Source organism: Panthera leo, chromosome A3 (assembly GCF_018350215.1).
Source record: "Panthera leo isolate Ple1 chromosome A3, P.leo_Ple1_pat1.1, whole genome shotgun sequence".
In the NCBI taxonomy this organism is placed as follows: domain Eukaryota; kingdom Metazoa; phylum Chordata; class Mammalia; order Carnivora; family Felidae; genus Panthera; species Panthera leo.
The window spans coordinates 27,088,435-27,103,322 of record NC_056681.1 but is presented as its reverse complement, the minus strand read 5'-3'; the positions used below and the strand labels follow the sequence as shown (position 1 = coordinate 27,103,322).

The 14,888-nt window shown below is 48.9% G+C and overlaps 1 protein-coding gene across 3 annotated transcripts in view; it reads left to right on the top strand.

Annotated features, from left to right (window-relative positions):
* Positions 1 to 11,166: 11,166 nt before the first annotated feature.
* Positions 11,167 to 14,888, top strand: part of HM13 (histocompatibility minor 13) — a 39,146-nt gene continuing 35,424 nt past the window's right edge. For all 3 annotated transcript variants that reach the window (XR_006200501.1, XM_042931333.1, XM_042931334.1), the window contains exon 1: positions 11,167 to 11,447. Coding sequence is in view for 2 of the 3 variants with exons in the window: in XM_042931333.1 (XP_042787267.1) it covers positions 11,265 to 11,447 (183 nt within the window). In the remaining variant the exon portion in view is untranslated. The remainder of the gene's footprint in view (positions 11,448 to 14,888) is intronic.

Sequence of the window (14,888 nt, the reverse complement as noted above, 5' to 3'; positions counted from 1 at the left end):
CTCCCGGGCGCCGTGGGACACAGCCATGCAGGAGGAGAGACGAGAGCATACCAGGAATCAGTCCCTCATCCGTTGATTCATGAATACTTATTAGACATGATGCAGGCTGTGTGACCTCGGGCAAGTTATTTAGCCTTTCTGAACTGCAGATTCCTCACATGTAAATGAGGGCAATGAAGACGCCTGCCCCTGGGATGGCGTGAGGATCAAATGGGTTGGTTACTATATACAGATGTTAAGCACAGTGCCCGGGAAGTAAGCACTCCATGCGTGTGTGTGACAATGACCATGATGATAATTGAGTATCCACATATGCCTGGCGCTCTCTAGACAGTAGATGTGCAGGGTGAACACGGATGAACACTGTCCGTCATTCTGCCCTCGAGGGGCTCACAGTCTAATGCAAGAAACAAACCAAAAAAGAGAGCCTCATAAAAGCGGAAATAATAAAAAAAATAATAATAATTACAGACTGTCACATCAGATGGAAACCTTAACCCCCAGACTCAGGTGTGCAAGAAATACTCATTTCTTTCTTTTCTCAAAAAACAAATCAATTTCAGGATGCCTGGCTGGCTCAGTCGGGACACTATGTGAATCTTGATCTCGGGATTGCAAGTTTGAGCCCCACATTAGGGGTCTCTACCCTTTAAAAAAAAAAGAAACATGGGGTGCCTGGGTGGCTCAGTCGGTTAAGCATTTTGACTTCGGCTCAGATCATGATACCACAGCTTGTGAGTTTGAGCCCCACGCCGGGCTCTGTGCTGACAGCTCAGAGCCTGGAGCCTGCTTCCAATTTTGCGTCTCCCTCTCTCTGCCCCTCCCCTGCTCGCACTCTCTCTCTCAAAAATAAACTTAAGGGGCTCCTGGGTGGCTCAGTCGGTTAAGCGTCCAACTTCGGCTCAGGTCATGATCTCGCAGTCCTCGAGTTCGAGCCCCGCGTCGGGCTCTGTGCTGACAGCTCAGAGCCTGGAGCCCATTTCGGATTCTGTGTCTCCCTCTCTCTCTGACCCTCCCCTGTTCATGCTCTGTCTCTCTCTGTCTCAAAAATAAATAAACATTAAAAAAAAATTTTTTTTTAAACATTAAAAAAAATTTTTTAAGAAACAAAAAAATAAATTTCTACCCCTACTGCCCCCATCCTTCTGGACTAGAGAGAAATTTAATCTCTGCCCTTACTGAAGGCTACTCCCCGCCAGAGGACAAGAAGGGAAGCCAGGGGGCTCTCCCTAGCACTGGACCACGGGAGGCCTCTGACGGCTGTGCCCAAAGCCTCAACAAGCCCTAAAGTCCAAGCCTGCTTCCAAGCCTGGGGCCTCAAAGTCTTGCTGGAGTCTGGCATCTCCGGGCCTGGATCCATCCCCACAGAGTCTGGCCACCTGTCGCCGCACTATCAAGAAGGGGGCAGGAGGATCCCCTCCCCCCACCCCATGCCAGCCTCCATCGACCTTCCTTCACAGCTTCCTAGAGCTCCTTTGTGTCTCCCACCGTCCCTGCCCTCAGAAGCAAGGAGCATTCTCTCTGCAAGAAGAATTTGCAAACTCAAGAGTCTCTGGAGACCAAACACTTAACAACAGCAACCAAAGTGTGAAGCTTGGTACGGAGAGAACATGTGCTCTACCTAGAGAGGGCAGCACAGCTCAGCCCACAAAACTGCCATCGGCCATGCGGTCTAACGGTTAGGAGCCCACATTCTAGAGCTTTGTTACCTGGGTTCAAATGCTGGTGCTGCTGTTTACTGCCCGTGAGTTCTTAGGCAAGCCACTTAACCCCTCTGTGCCTGCTTCTTTAGCCATGAAAAAGAATATTTGTACCTACCTGTACAACAGCTCCAGGGGAGAAAGCACTTTGAATGGTGCCTGACATCAGTAGGTATCAATATATATTAGTGGAAATACAAGCGTGAGATTGCCAGATCCCCTAAGTGTTCAAGAGAAGCTAAAGATCAAAATTTTTGCTTTGAAATTGCTTTTTCAAAAAATGTGTATTTATTTAATTTGAGAGAGAGAAAGAGAGCACCAGCGTGAGTGGGGGAGGGGCAGAGAGAGAGGGAGAGAGGGAATCCCAGGCAGGCTTCGAGCCATCAGCACAGAGCCGGACGTGGGGCTTAGTCTCATGAACCATGAGATCATGACCTGAGCTGAAATCAAGAGTCAGACGCTTCACTGACTGAGCCACCTAGACACCCCCAAATTGCTCTATTTTTGAACTTTGGCAACAGAGTGAAAACAGTTGTTGAACCCATGAAGGTGAAGGTCATACAAGACACATCTGTGAACAGGACTGGACCTAGCGAGCTGAGTTTCCGTATCTGTTCTATGATGTTTAAACGTGTACAAAATGGAAGCCAGAGAGGAAACCGTCTTAGAGGCAGCTTCAGCTTTGAACTCTATGACCAAACCTTCCCTAGGCAAGAAATACAAAAAGGGGAGGAGAAAAGAGGGACAAAACCACAAACTGATATGTCAAATTACCCTGGTACACAGCACATTACCCACTGCAGTGTTATGTGCTATGAGGATTTTTTTTAAGATGCCGAGATAAAGAATTTAAGGTAACATTATCGACTGATGAATGGGTAAAGAAGATGTGGTGTGTATATATACAATGGAATATTACTCGGCGATCAAAAAGAATGAAATCTTGCCATTTGCGACAACATGGATGGAAGTATTGTATTACGCTAAGTGAAACAAGTCACTGGATGATAAAGATAAATATATGATTTCACTCATATATGGAATTTAAAAAAAAAGAATATAGGGGAAGGGAAAGAAAAATAAAATAAGATAAAAACGGAGAGGGAGACAAACCATAAGAGACACTTAAATATAGAGAACAAACTGAGGGTTGCTGGAGGGGCGGTGGGTGGGGGAATGGACGAAATGGGTGATGGGCATGAAGGAGGGCGCTTGTTGGGATGAGCACAGGGTGTTATGTGTAAGTGATGAATCGCTAAATTCTACTCCTGAAATCCATACTGCACTATATGTTAACTAACATGAATTTAAATTAAAAAAAAAAAAAACTAATTTAAGGCAACATTTAAGCTGAGACTCATGAGAAGGAGCTAGCTTAGCCAAGAGAATCAAAAAGAGAGAAGACCAGGAAAGGAGAAACAGCTTATGCAAAGGACCTGAGGCTGAAAAGAATTTAATGCAAAAGAGGAAAGCAATAATGGATGAGCTAAGTATCTTGGCAGGGACAGTGCATTCAGGGCCTTGAAGACCATGATGAGGAAGGAGCATGAGATTATCTTGAGGGCAGGGGGACCATTGAAGGGTTTCAAGCAAAGAGATAAGATACAGGGGGGGTCTCCAGGAGTTGAATGAGGAAGCTGTTGAAATGGCCTAGAAGAAACAATGTGGCCTGGATTGACCAGCAGCTTTGGGCATGGACAGCCCCAGACTTCGGTGTCTGAACTGGCCTCAAAGTCAAAGGCTGGATTTAGGCCTGAGAGCAAACCTACTGCTTTTCCATAAGCCAGGCAATGATTGGCTTTTCCAGAGTCAGGGTCCCTGGGAACGTCCTGGATATCCTCCTACCACCTATGCTGTGTCCGTTCACTGGCCTAGTCTGCCCTCTGCTGGCAGAAGAAGGCACTAGCGCAACGGGAGCATCTGCCTCTGGAAGAAACAGTAACAAGAGAGGACACCCAGGCTCCCAAATCTCCCCCATCTCAGTTCATCTTTATCTCAGCACCTTTATCATCCAGTGACTCTGTTCCGAAATGCAGGACTCAGTTTCTCCTCCTCCCTTACACCCCATCAGGGAGTCTTGTTGATGCCGTTTCCTAAATAGAATCCTAAATCAGAAATTTCCTAAGTATATCTTGATCACACCCACTGCTCCCCATCTCCACCAGGCCACGGTAGCCAAAGCCGCTTCCCTCTCTCCTTTGGTCTACTTACCTTGTTCTGGCCAATCCATTTCCCACTGGGCAGCCAGAGCCCTCACGATACCCTCTAATGCCAAAATTCTTTCTCCTCAATGGATAGCTCCTCGTACCGCTCAGTGTGGAGCCCAACGGGGAAATCCCTGGCATACACATGCCCTGGCATACTCATGTCCTTTCGTTGGTTCCTCTCCTTCCTCCATCCTCCCCTTCATTGCTGTTTGTCTCGTTCTCTGCCTCCTGTTCATGTCTACCACAAAGCAGATTTGCTATTTCTGTTTCTTTGGCACTTGCCAGCCAGGGCTCTCGGGGTCTCACATTCCCCTGGTGCAAATTGTCAAGGTCTTCCCATGCTAACCATATAGACAGTTGCTTCCCTGGGAAAAATACCAATGCCAAGGCGATAACACTTTCACCCTGAGTACAGTGTGATGCTAACATGCTAGGACTCTAATGTCTCATCATTCCAACATCCTATGGCTTGGCCCATGGTTACAGAAATCCTCACTGACCCTCCCAACCCCCACCATGTAATGGAAGGCTCACCCACCCCAGAGGCCTTCTGACAGTGGGGCGGCACATCATGACCACCCTGAACCAAGAGGGTTCATGAACCCAGGAGCCTCTGGGTTCCCAAGGCAAATCATAACATGTTAACTCAGCTCATGGGAGATGCCATTTGTAACGCACAGGTTTGCTGTGAAAGAGAATAAAGACAGGGAGCAGAGACGAGCCGAGAGACAATCCTGGCAGCACAGGTGCCCTGGTTTCGGAGGGAAACTGAGGCCCAGCTCGGTCCCTGACGTCCTGTCCACAGGTTCAGTTATTCACCTCTTCCTTGTTGTTCAAGAGCCAAACATTCCTATCGTTGCCCAAAGTGTTTGCAGCTGGGTTTTCAGCCCTTGCAAACCAAAGAACCCTGACTCACTGTCTGAAGGGCACTTCATTCCTTTTGCAAATCCAGCCTCTGCCCCCAACCCAACAAAGAAGAAAGAGAACTCTGAAATGAGTCTTTGCTTCAAGTCTTCAGAGATCTTGTCTTTTCTTTCTTTTTTCAGTAGGCTCCATGGCCAACGTGGGGCTTGGACCCATGACCCTGAGGTCAAGAGGCACATGCTCTCCCGACTGAGCCAGGCAGGCGCCCCATGTGTTTTCTTTCTTGAATCTCCAAAGTAGAGGGATGAGTTCATCATACTCCTTCCTTCATGGCAGACTGTCTTCACTGCTGTCCGGCAAAGTCCCTGTTTTATTTTACTTATGTAAGTTTTGTTGTTGCTGTTGTTTAAAGTTTATTTATTTTTGGTAATCTCTACACCCAACGTGGGGCTTGAACTCGCAACCCCGAGATCAAGAGTCGCATGCTTTTCCAACTGAGCCAACCAGGCACCCCTGTTGTCGTTGTTTTAATCCCCAGTTCCCACTCTCATTCCCACCCCTCTCTAGGGAACCATTCTAATGTGCTTGATGTATACTCTTTTCTTTTCTTTTCTTTTCTTTCCTTTTCTTTTCTTTTCTTTTTAGGATTTATTCAGACCCAGGGTTTGGTTTGTTTTTTTTTATTATTTATTTATTTATTTATTTTTAATTTACATCCAAATTAGTTAGCATATAATGCAACAATGATTCCAGGATTAGATTCCTTAATGCTCCTTACCCATTTAGCCCATCCCCCCCTCCCACACTCCCTCCAGTAACCCTCTGTTTGTTCTCCATATTTAAGAGTCTCTTATGTTTTGTCCTCCTCCCTATTTTTATATTATTTTTGCTTCCCTTCCTTTATGTTCCTCTGTTTTGTATCTTAAAGTCTTCATGTGAGTGAAGTCAAGAAATTGGTCTTTTTCTGACTGACTAATTTCGCTTAGGGTAATACCCTCTAGTTCCATCCATGTTGTTGCAAATGGCAAGATTTCATTCTTTTTGATTGCTGAGTAATACTCCATTGTGTATATATATCCATTCATCATCCCTCAATGGACATTTGGGCTCTTTCCATACTTTGGCTATTGTCGATAGCGCTGCTATAAACATTGGGGTGCATGTGCCCCTTCAAAACAGCACACCTATACCCCTTGGATAAATTCCTAGTAGTGCAATTGCTGGGTGGTAGGGTAGTTCTATTTTTAATTTTTTGAGGAACCTCCCTACCGCTTTCCAGAGTGGCTGCACCAGTTTGCATTCCCAGATGTATATTCTTTAATATGCAAATATTCCTGTTAGATTTGCAATGTTGCTATGTGATAAGGACTTGTGATTTATGGAAATCATGTTGCACATTTCTTCATACTCAGCTCCACGTTTTAAAGATCTCTACATGTTGATGAAGATAAGGGAGATTATAAGGGATGTATTTGGTGCCCCACCCAGATCCCCTTTAACAGACATAGTGGCCCATCCCCCAGCTGTTGGGAGTGTTGGCTGAAAGCCACCGGCAATGGCCACCTTCTCTGGAGAATTGCCCTTGGTCAAACAGGGGCCAACTAGTCAGGGTACCTCACCCCTGACTCTTACACTTTGGCCAGTGACTGACAGATACAGGGTACAAGAGGTCTGGCCTCAAGGCAGGAACGATTCTGTGATGCCCCAGAACTCTCCTTGGGGTCACAGAGAACAAAGTCTCTGGCTGAGACCTCCTCCTCACTTAGTCTTTTATTTCCTGCATTCCCTCATGCCCGTCCCCCTAAAAACACTCTCCCTCAAAATCGCTTAAACAATGGGGTGTCTGGTGGCTCAGTCAGTCGAGCGTCCAACTCTTAAATCTCAGCTCAGGTCACGATCGCAGGGTTATGGGATCAAGCCCCGTGCTGGGCTCCGTGCTGAGTATGGATCTTGCTTAAGATTCTGTCTCTCTTCCCCTGCCCCTCTCCTCTGCTCAAACATTCTCTCTCTCTCTCTCTCTCAAAACTAAATAAATGTTAATTTTTTTAAATAAATAATAATTAGGCCAGGGCAAAGAGCATATACCATGACTCCCCGCCAAACCAGGAGGCAGCGTCACCCCAGCTGAGCATGCTCTGAGATTGCTTCTTGTTGCTGGCTAGCGTTCCATAGACACATCCGTCACATTTTGTCAATCCTTCCCCAGTGACACAGACCTAAGTTTGCTCTGACTTCCTGCTACCAAGAAAAATAACAAACACTGCTGGAAATCCCTGGGCATGTCCCTTGATAGACCCGCGTGAAAATTTCTCTAGGATTATGGAGCTGAAAATAATCCACATGAGCCATTTGGGCCTCCAAAAAGATTTTCCAGGGCACCCGGGTGGTTCGGTTGGTTGCGTGGCCAACTTCAGCTCAGGTCATGATCCCCTGGTTCGTGGGTTGGAGCCCCACATCAGGCTCTCTGCTGCCAGGGTAGACCCTGCTTCAGATCCTCTGTCCCCCTCTCTCTCTCTGGACCTCCCCTGCTCATTCTCTCTGTCTCTCTCCCTCTCTCTCTCTCTCTCTCTCTCAAAAATAAATAAACATTAAAAAAAAATATTTTCCTGAATGAGAATTCCAGCCCTAAGGCAAGGAGGTATGGAAGCACCAAAAGTGTTTCTCCCTGTTTCTTTCATCTTAGTGAAACCCCAGGGGCATTTCTGCGAGCTCTACTCTGCCAGAGATACAGGGGTTCCTTGGGGTTCCCCGATACTGGAACCTGACACAGAGCTGACGTTCAACTCAAGCTCGGAGGGATTGTGGGGTGAGAAAGTGAAGGTTACGTGAAGAGAATGATATATTCCCTCATTCATATACAAACATTTATGGATCACATACATGTAAAGGTCCCATGGCCTTGGAAGATATTGAGAACAGTAAACATTTATAGAGTTTTACTGCTTTCCTGCCCATTCTCGTACAGAGATCAAGAACATGGGACTATTTGGGCCCTCGGGCAGACATATACCATCTAAGAATAAGGAGCTTCTCCTACACCGGCATTTTTCAGACTAAATGTGCATGTGGATCAGGTAGAGATCCAGTAGTCTGGGTGGAGCTGAGATTCTAGATTTCTTCCAGGTTCCCAGGTGATGCTGATGGGGCTAACCTGGGCACCACACCTGGATTAGTGAGGTCTTACAATCAGCAGACAATCATCACACCTAAACAATCCATGTTTGAATTTTCCCACTCATCTCAAACTTTCCTTTCCAGGCTTTTAAAAAATGTTGTGACCCAGGGGCGCCTGGGTGGCTCAGTCGGTTGAGCGTCTGACTTCGGCTCAGGTCATGATTTCGTGGTTTGTGAGTCTGAGCCCCCCGTCGGGCTCTGTGCTGACAGCTCAGAGCCTGGAGCCTGCTTCGGATTCTGTGTCTTCCTCTCTCTCCGCCCGTCCCCTGCTCACGCTCTGTCTCTCCCTCTCTCTCAAAATAAATAAATAAGTAAATAAAGAAACATTTTTAAAATGTTGTGACCCAGGAACCAATCAAGAATGGTACATTACATTTGTTTCCTTTCATCAGCAACAATCCCCCCATAGAATTTTTCCCCCATGGCACCAACATTTTTGAAGAGTCCAGGCTACTTGTCTTGTAGAACCTTCCACAGTCTGTACTTTTCTGACATTTTCTGAGGTTCCTTCATGAGTAGATGTGAGTCAAACATGTTTGGCAAGAAGACCACCCAGGTGATGTGTCCCACACCTCACATCACCTGTTGTCATATTGTCCCACCCCATCCCATTTTGTCACTCCATTGTAAAGGAAACCTTTTGTAGCTAACAGGTAATCTGTGAGGTGACACTCTAAGACCGTACGGATAGTTCCTCAACCTTTCTCACAACAACTTTAGCATCCATTCACACTCTTTGCTTGTGGGGTCTGGAAATATTTAAATATTTGATAGTGTGTGTAAGTGTGAGTGAATATGTGTGTGGGCATAGATGAGGGAAAAAATCAGAAAATCTGAAACCCATTCATGGTGACTGAACACAGTAATAAGTGAACAAGAGAGAGGGACTACATCCGTCTCTGGAACAAATATTTGGTCATTTAGCTACCTCAGGCTCCCAACAGGCTGCTTTCTTGACGTCAGTTCAGAAATTGGGAAAGTAACCCCCTACAGCAGGCTTCAGCAGATAAAGCCTCAGGACACCCACCTGCAGACTGTCTCATCCCCGTCTCCAGACAATATCAAGACAGGTCTGCTCCAAGCCAGAAATCCAACCCTCCAGAAGCCTTGACAGGATCTTTCTGAACTTGGGTCAAACCCTCAGTTCCCTGGGTCACATTCACAACCTCCCACTCTGGAGTGTGAAGAGAGATGGCCGGATCCGCCTTAGAACAAACTAAATCAAGTGCTCAGCCTAGCGGGAGATAGGAGTGTCCAACTTCCGGTCACAGACTCTCAGCTGGGGAGGCACAGAGCCGTGAGGCCTGGTTGCTGGGCAAATCCTGTGGCCGGAATTATTGATGGATGAATTGATCGGGCACACCACCTTCACCCATCCATTCATGTCAGGCCCAGCTTAGTGAAAAACAGAGGCTGAAACTGTACGCCATTCTCTCAAAACTAAGTTACTCTGGTCCAAACTCCTTAGCCTCTTGTGTAGCTAGAATATTGCAAAGAGCAAAGGCTTTGGAGTCCTACAGACCTGAGCTCAAGGGTCTCCTTTTCCACTGCTGACTGTGTGTCCTGGGCTGGCTAGTTTAGCTTACCTCAGTGAGGCTCAGTTTCCTCATCTGTAAATTGGGACCAATCAACTCCTACCAGTATTGTGGAGATAACACACACACACATACACACACACACACACACACACACACACACACACACACACAAAGTTACTAGTACAGTGCCTGGCATGTCCTAGGCAAATAACTCTATCATTCAAACTCTTATAGTCTGACTCCTTGCCTTTGTCTGCCTTCACCATGAGCCCCACGCTCCAACCCCACCTCACCACCTGTCAAGCTTGGACCAGGCCATGGGATTTTATACCCTCTGTGTCATTTATCAACTTATTGCCTCTCAGCTCTCAGTCCACTCTTTTTGCCTGCTCTGGGCTGATGGAGATGGGCCTTGTAAGTATTTCTCCTTTTCCAGCTGACATAGTTAAGCTTTTTCAGTACCGTGTACTAAAGGGACATTGGAAGGGTGCCTGGGTGGCTCAGTCGGTTGAGCGTCTGACTTCGGCTCAGGTCATGATCTCGTGGTCTGTGAGTTCAAGCCCTGCATCGGGCTCTGTGCTGACAGCTCAGAGCCTGGAGCCTGTTTCTGATTCTCTCTCTCTCTCTCTCTCTGCCCCTCCCCACTCATGCTCTGTCTCTCTCTCTCTGTCAAAAATAAGTAAACATTTTTTAAAATAATAATAATAAAGGGACATTGGAGGGGAATGGATCTTCCTTCCTGGTTTCAGATTGGCTTGCTTCCTGGGTTCCAGGAGAGCATACTTTTTCTCCATCACTTGGCCCAAAGTTTCTCCAGTGCTAGGTTTCTGCGGGGTGTAACTTTCTCAGTTTGTCTGCCACATACTTTCTCCAGCTTTTAACCAGGGCAGCAATAACATAGCCAGGAGCCCCAGACAGCATGGGACTGCACCCAAACTCAGATCACGTCTACCCACACCTTCTCAGCCCTGGACACACATACATTGGAAGCTCCACAGGGCTGTCCATCTACAGAGCCAACCACCTGACTTTTGTCCGCTGGAACTGACTGAAGGGAATCACTCTACAGAAGTGCCCAAGCCATATGCAGAAGTACACTAGATTCCTAGAGAGGGAGATATCTATGAACTGTTTATGTCCCTTAACATGCTATGGAACACACAACTACACACTAACATCCTACACGCTTCATATTTTATTTTGCTCATTTTATTTATTGTTTTCCCAACACCTCCCCCTACCACTGCACTAAAAATGCAAAAACCCTCATGAGTATAGGGACGGACTTTTGCCTGTATTCTCCCTGTGTGCCCAGAGCCTAGGACGGCGTCTGGCATATAACGGGATATTCAAATACTTAAGGAGCGATGCAAAGATTCAATATTGGATGAATGATGCATGCAGAAACAAATTCTCAGTTATTCGGATGAGGACTTGTAGGGAGCAGAACAGCCTGGGATCAAGGAAGCCGGCGAGCACCGGGGCATGGGCTCCTCAGGTCTCTCTCTCCGGATGGATGCCCACCGCAGCGGTCCAGTGTTCCTTTCCCGACCACTCGCGAGTTGCTTGGCAACTGGTCGCCCGGCCCTCCGCTTCCATTAGAGGGCGCGCGGGCGGGGAGACGTGAACGCGCACGCGTGCGCGGCGCGGGCCGGCAAGCGGGGCACGTCACTTCCTGTTTCTTTAAGGGAACGTGGCTTTTCCCTGCAGCGCCTGTCTTCCTGTCTGCGTCTCTGCTGCGGCGGCCGGAGCTGGAGTCGGACCCCGAGCGCAGCGTCGCCATGGACTCGGCCCTCAGCGACCCGCACAACGGCAGCGCCGAGGCGGGCGGCGCAGCCAACGGCACGGCGCGGCCGCCTTCCACGCCCGAGGGCATCGCGCTGGCCTACGGCAGCCTCCTGCTCATGGCGCTGCTGCCCATCTTCTTCGGCGCCCTTCGCTCCGTGCGCTGCGCCCGCGGCAAGGTAGGTCGGGTCGGAGGCAAAGCCGCGCTCGCTTTCCACCTCCTCTCCGGGACGTGACTGACGCGGATCCTTCCCCCACCCGCCCTACACGGGACAGACACTACCTCTCCCCGGACACTGACCTTTCCCAGCTTGGATCACCACCGCTTCCCCACCACATCCGGGAGCTGGCCTTAGGTGTCCCGGGATCTGACACCTTCCCAGATAGAGGACTGGCTTCTACCCGCAGTCGGACCCTGACACATCCCTCCCTCTCCGTGCATCATGCTGCAAACACTGTCAGCCTCACATGCGACTCGGGCATGTATTGTTCTGAGCCTACTGGACCCAGGCAGATCGGCCGCACCCTCTGCTCTGGCTGCCCATCCCATATGGGACACCTCATCTTGGGCTCTGGGTCAACCCCAATCTGTACCTGATGGGGCGCTGGTCCTGACAACTGAGTGGTACAATCCCTTGTCATTCCTCCGTTAGGAACTCTGCCTCACCCACCCTAGGGCAAGTTCTAGGATCCAGGTCCATCCCTAAGCTGTGACACCTGCCTAACTGGAATCTGTGAACCGCAGTGCGCTTTCCTAGAACGCCCAGATCAGGCCCCTGCACTGCCTCAAAAAAATTAACCCAAGGATATAGCCGCAGCTGAGGCCCCAATTTTTTGCATCACCTCTCAAACCACTTCCACGCAGCTAGCCCCTCAGAGCCTGACTCCATAGCACTTCTCTTTTTTACCAGGCATAGACCCTTCTTTTGCTGGTTTGCTCTCCCTGACTGGTAGACACCTCCTACCTTGGACCTGTCCTGGGCTGAACCCAGACCCTACGTCAAAGTAGCTTTTCTTCCTGTGCTCCCTAAAACAGTCTCTCCACCAACTTTGGCTTACCTGCTGAGGAACTAAGCCGCTATGGGCCTCTCTTAGACTAGGCCAGATCCACTTCTGACCTTCCTCAGTATATGTCCCATTGGATACCTAAGAGGACCCTGGCACCTTCCACCCCCTGACTTCCTCCCCTCACCCTTCTTCCCTGTATTAAGCTCTCTCCAGCCCATTACACCGGTGGCTTCTCACTTCCTGGCACCCTCTCCCCTCCTGATCTGTAACTCCTCCCTGGCCCAAACCTGAAATTGAACCTAAGCGGAAGCTGTCTTACCCAAAGAGGGCAGGTCCACAAAGCAGCTGCCACTTCGGAAACTGCTCAAGCCTGGGTTCTCAAAACATTACCCAACTTGAAGGCTGGCACCTTCCTTCCCCACGATCAGAGAACCTGCTGTTAGCTCCTTCTGTGGACAAACACAAAGGGGAGTAGTCAGGCAGGGCATAGGTGGCCCCATTTGCCTGCCTTTCCATTCTGCCTCTTCTAAGCAGAGTTCAGATGGCTTTCAGCCTCCCTGCCATGCCTTTTGGGCAGACACTTGTGTGGGGCGGGAGGCGGGGGGTGCTGAAATAGACCAGGACAAAGGAAAGTGAAGGTGGCATGGCGTGAGCTGATCTGAGGGGCTCCCAAAACTGAGTAATTCTCCTTGGTGTCTCCTCCACAAGGATCACTAATCTCTTAAGAAAACACGTTACTGACAACAGAATTTCCTGAACCTCCACTGTTGTTGGGGGGGCATGCTGCAAAAATGAATCGGTCAGAGCTCTGTCACCAAGGGCTTTAGGTGCCTGAATGGAGAAGGAATAGCTAGTTATGTGATTGCAGTACAGTCGTGCTGCAGAGTTTAGGGAAAAAGTTGGAGCACACCTGAGGCAGGGCAGAGAGACTTTGTGCTGGAGCTGGGCTTGAGCCTTGATGCAGAGGTAGAATTTCAGCTAGAAGACATTCTAGGCAGAGGAAACCAGGTAAGGAGCTGTATGAAGCAGTTTAGGAGGTGGTGGAAGGTCTGGTGTGGCAGGCACAGAGGGTGTGCATAGAAGGGAGCTTTCGATCCACCGTAGCCTCTAAATACCTCCGCCACCGTCTCCTGCAGGGTAGGGGAGTTAGAAAGCCGCATGAAATCGCTGGCAGCCAGACCCACCACCGATAACTAGGATATTCTGAGAGGTACAGAGCCTTCACCGTCTTTGCTTCTCCCAGGAACTGAATGGGACAGACGGAGCCAGTTTTATTTTCCCTGTGGTACAGAGAAAGAAACTGAGAGTCAGAGAAATGACTTCTCATGATCCCTCTGCCAATTAGGGACAGAACTAGGTGTTGCTAGATCTAGTCCAGGTGCCTCCAAAGACCCACACAAGTGGCATTTGGGCCTAGGGGAGGAAAAAAAAAAAAAAAAAAAGCCAAACAGCTCCCTTTTTCTACCCTGACTCATGTTTCCCTGGTCATGTGGCAAGGAGAGAGAAAAGTTAGTGTGGGGGCCCAGGAGTTTTGATTTCCCACCAGTGTTAGACCTTAAAGCCAGCTGAGAGAGGGCATGTGAGGACAGAGTTCTCCCGGGAGCCAAGTTGTCCATAACAGGCAGAGCAAATTGTGAAATCATGGGGAGAAGAAGGTGGAGCATCCAGGAGTGTGTTGGGAAGAAGTAGCCATGGGAGGAGCAGCCTGAGAGGGGTGCCCATCCCTGTCAGAGACCTGTGTTCCCAGAAGGGAGCAGATCCCAGCCCAGGCAATAGCTGGGGATCAGATTGCTTCAGAGGCTCTTGGCCTGTAACTCAGAGGAGCCCCTCAGCCAACTGGACTGGGCTCCTGCTGTGTGCCAGGCCCCGGGCTGGGTACCAGGGGTGCTGGGACAACGAAGGCCAGGACCTGCCCTCCTGGAGCTTAGTCCCCATAGAGAAACAGATGTGTGAGCAGCCGCCTAAACCGAATCCTGACATGCCTTCCAGAGGAGAGCACAGCTGCCTTTACACGGATGGGCGCAAGTTCAGCAGGCAGAACAGGAGAGAGGGAGGCGTGGCACCACGGAGTGTGTTCAGGGAGGCAGTGGGCACTGTGATGTGAGCTGGGGCAGGGGCTGGGAGATCGTGACAAGAAGATGCTCAGGCAGCCTGCAGCCTTCCTGGGCGACAGCATCCTGAAGGCAACAGAGCAGTTCATCTTCATAGTTAACAAAGCGACCACACACTGGCGCTTGTAAAGCCGTGCAGAAGTATAAAGGAAAAACCTCCTCAGTGCCACTCCTCGAAGGAACCCAGTTAGCTGTTTGGTGTGTAATCTTCCAGAACTTGTCCTGTGTGTATACAAATGTATTATGCATGTGCCTATGTGTATACACATACATAGGTTTATTTTTACAACAGTGGGATTTTACAGTACTTACTGCTCTGCAATTTGATTTTTTTTTTCCTGCTTTAGCCCTATGTCTTGGTCATTTTTCTATGTCAGTACATGCAGATCTGCCTCATTTTATGGTGGGGAGGGTGAGTAATGCATGCTTGTGGCATAGATTTCCAAAGGCGTAGAGGGGCACATGGTGAAAACCCCCCACCCACCCCCGCTAGCCATTTTC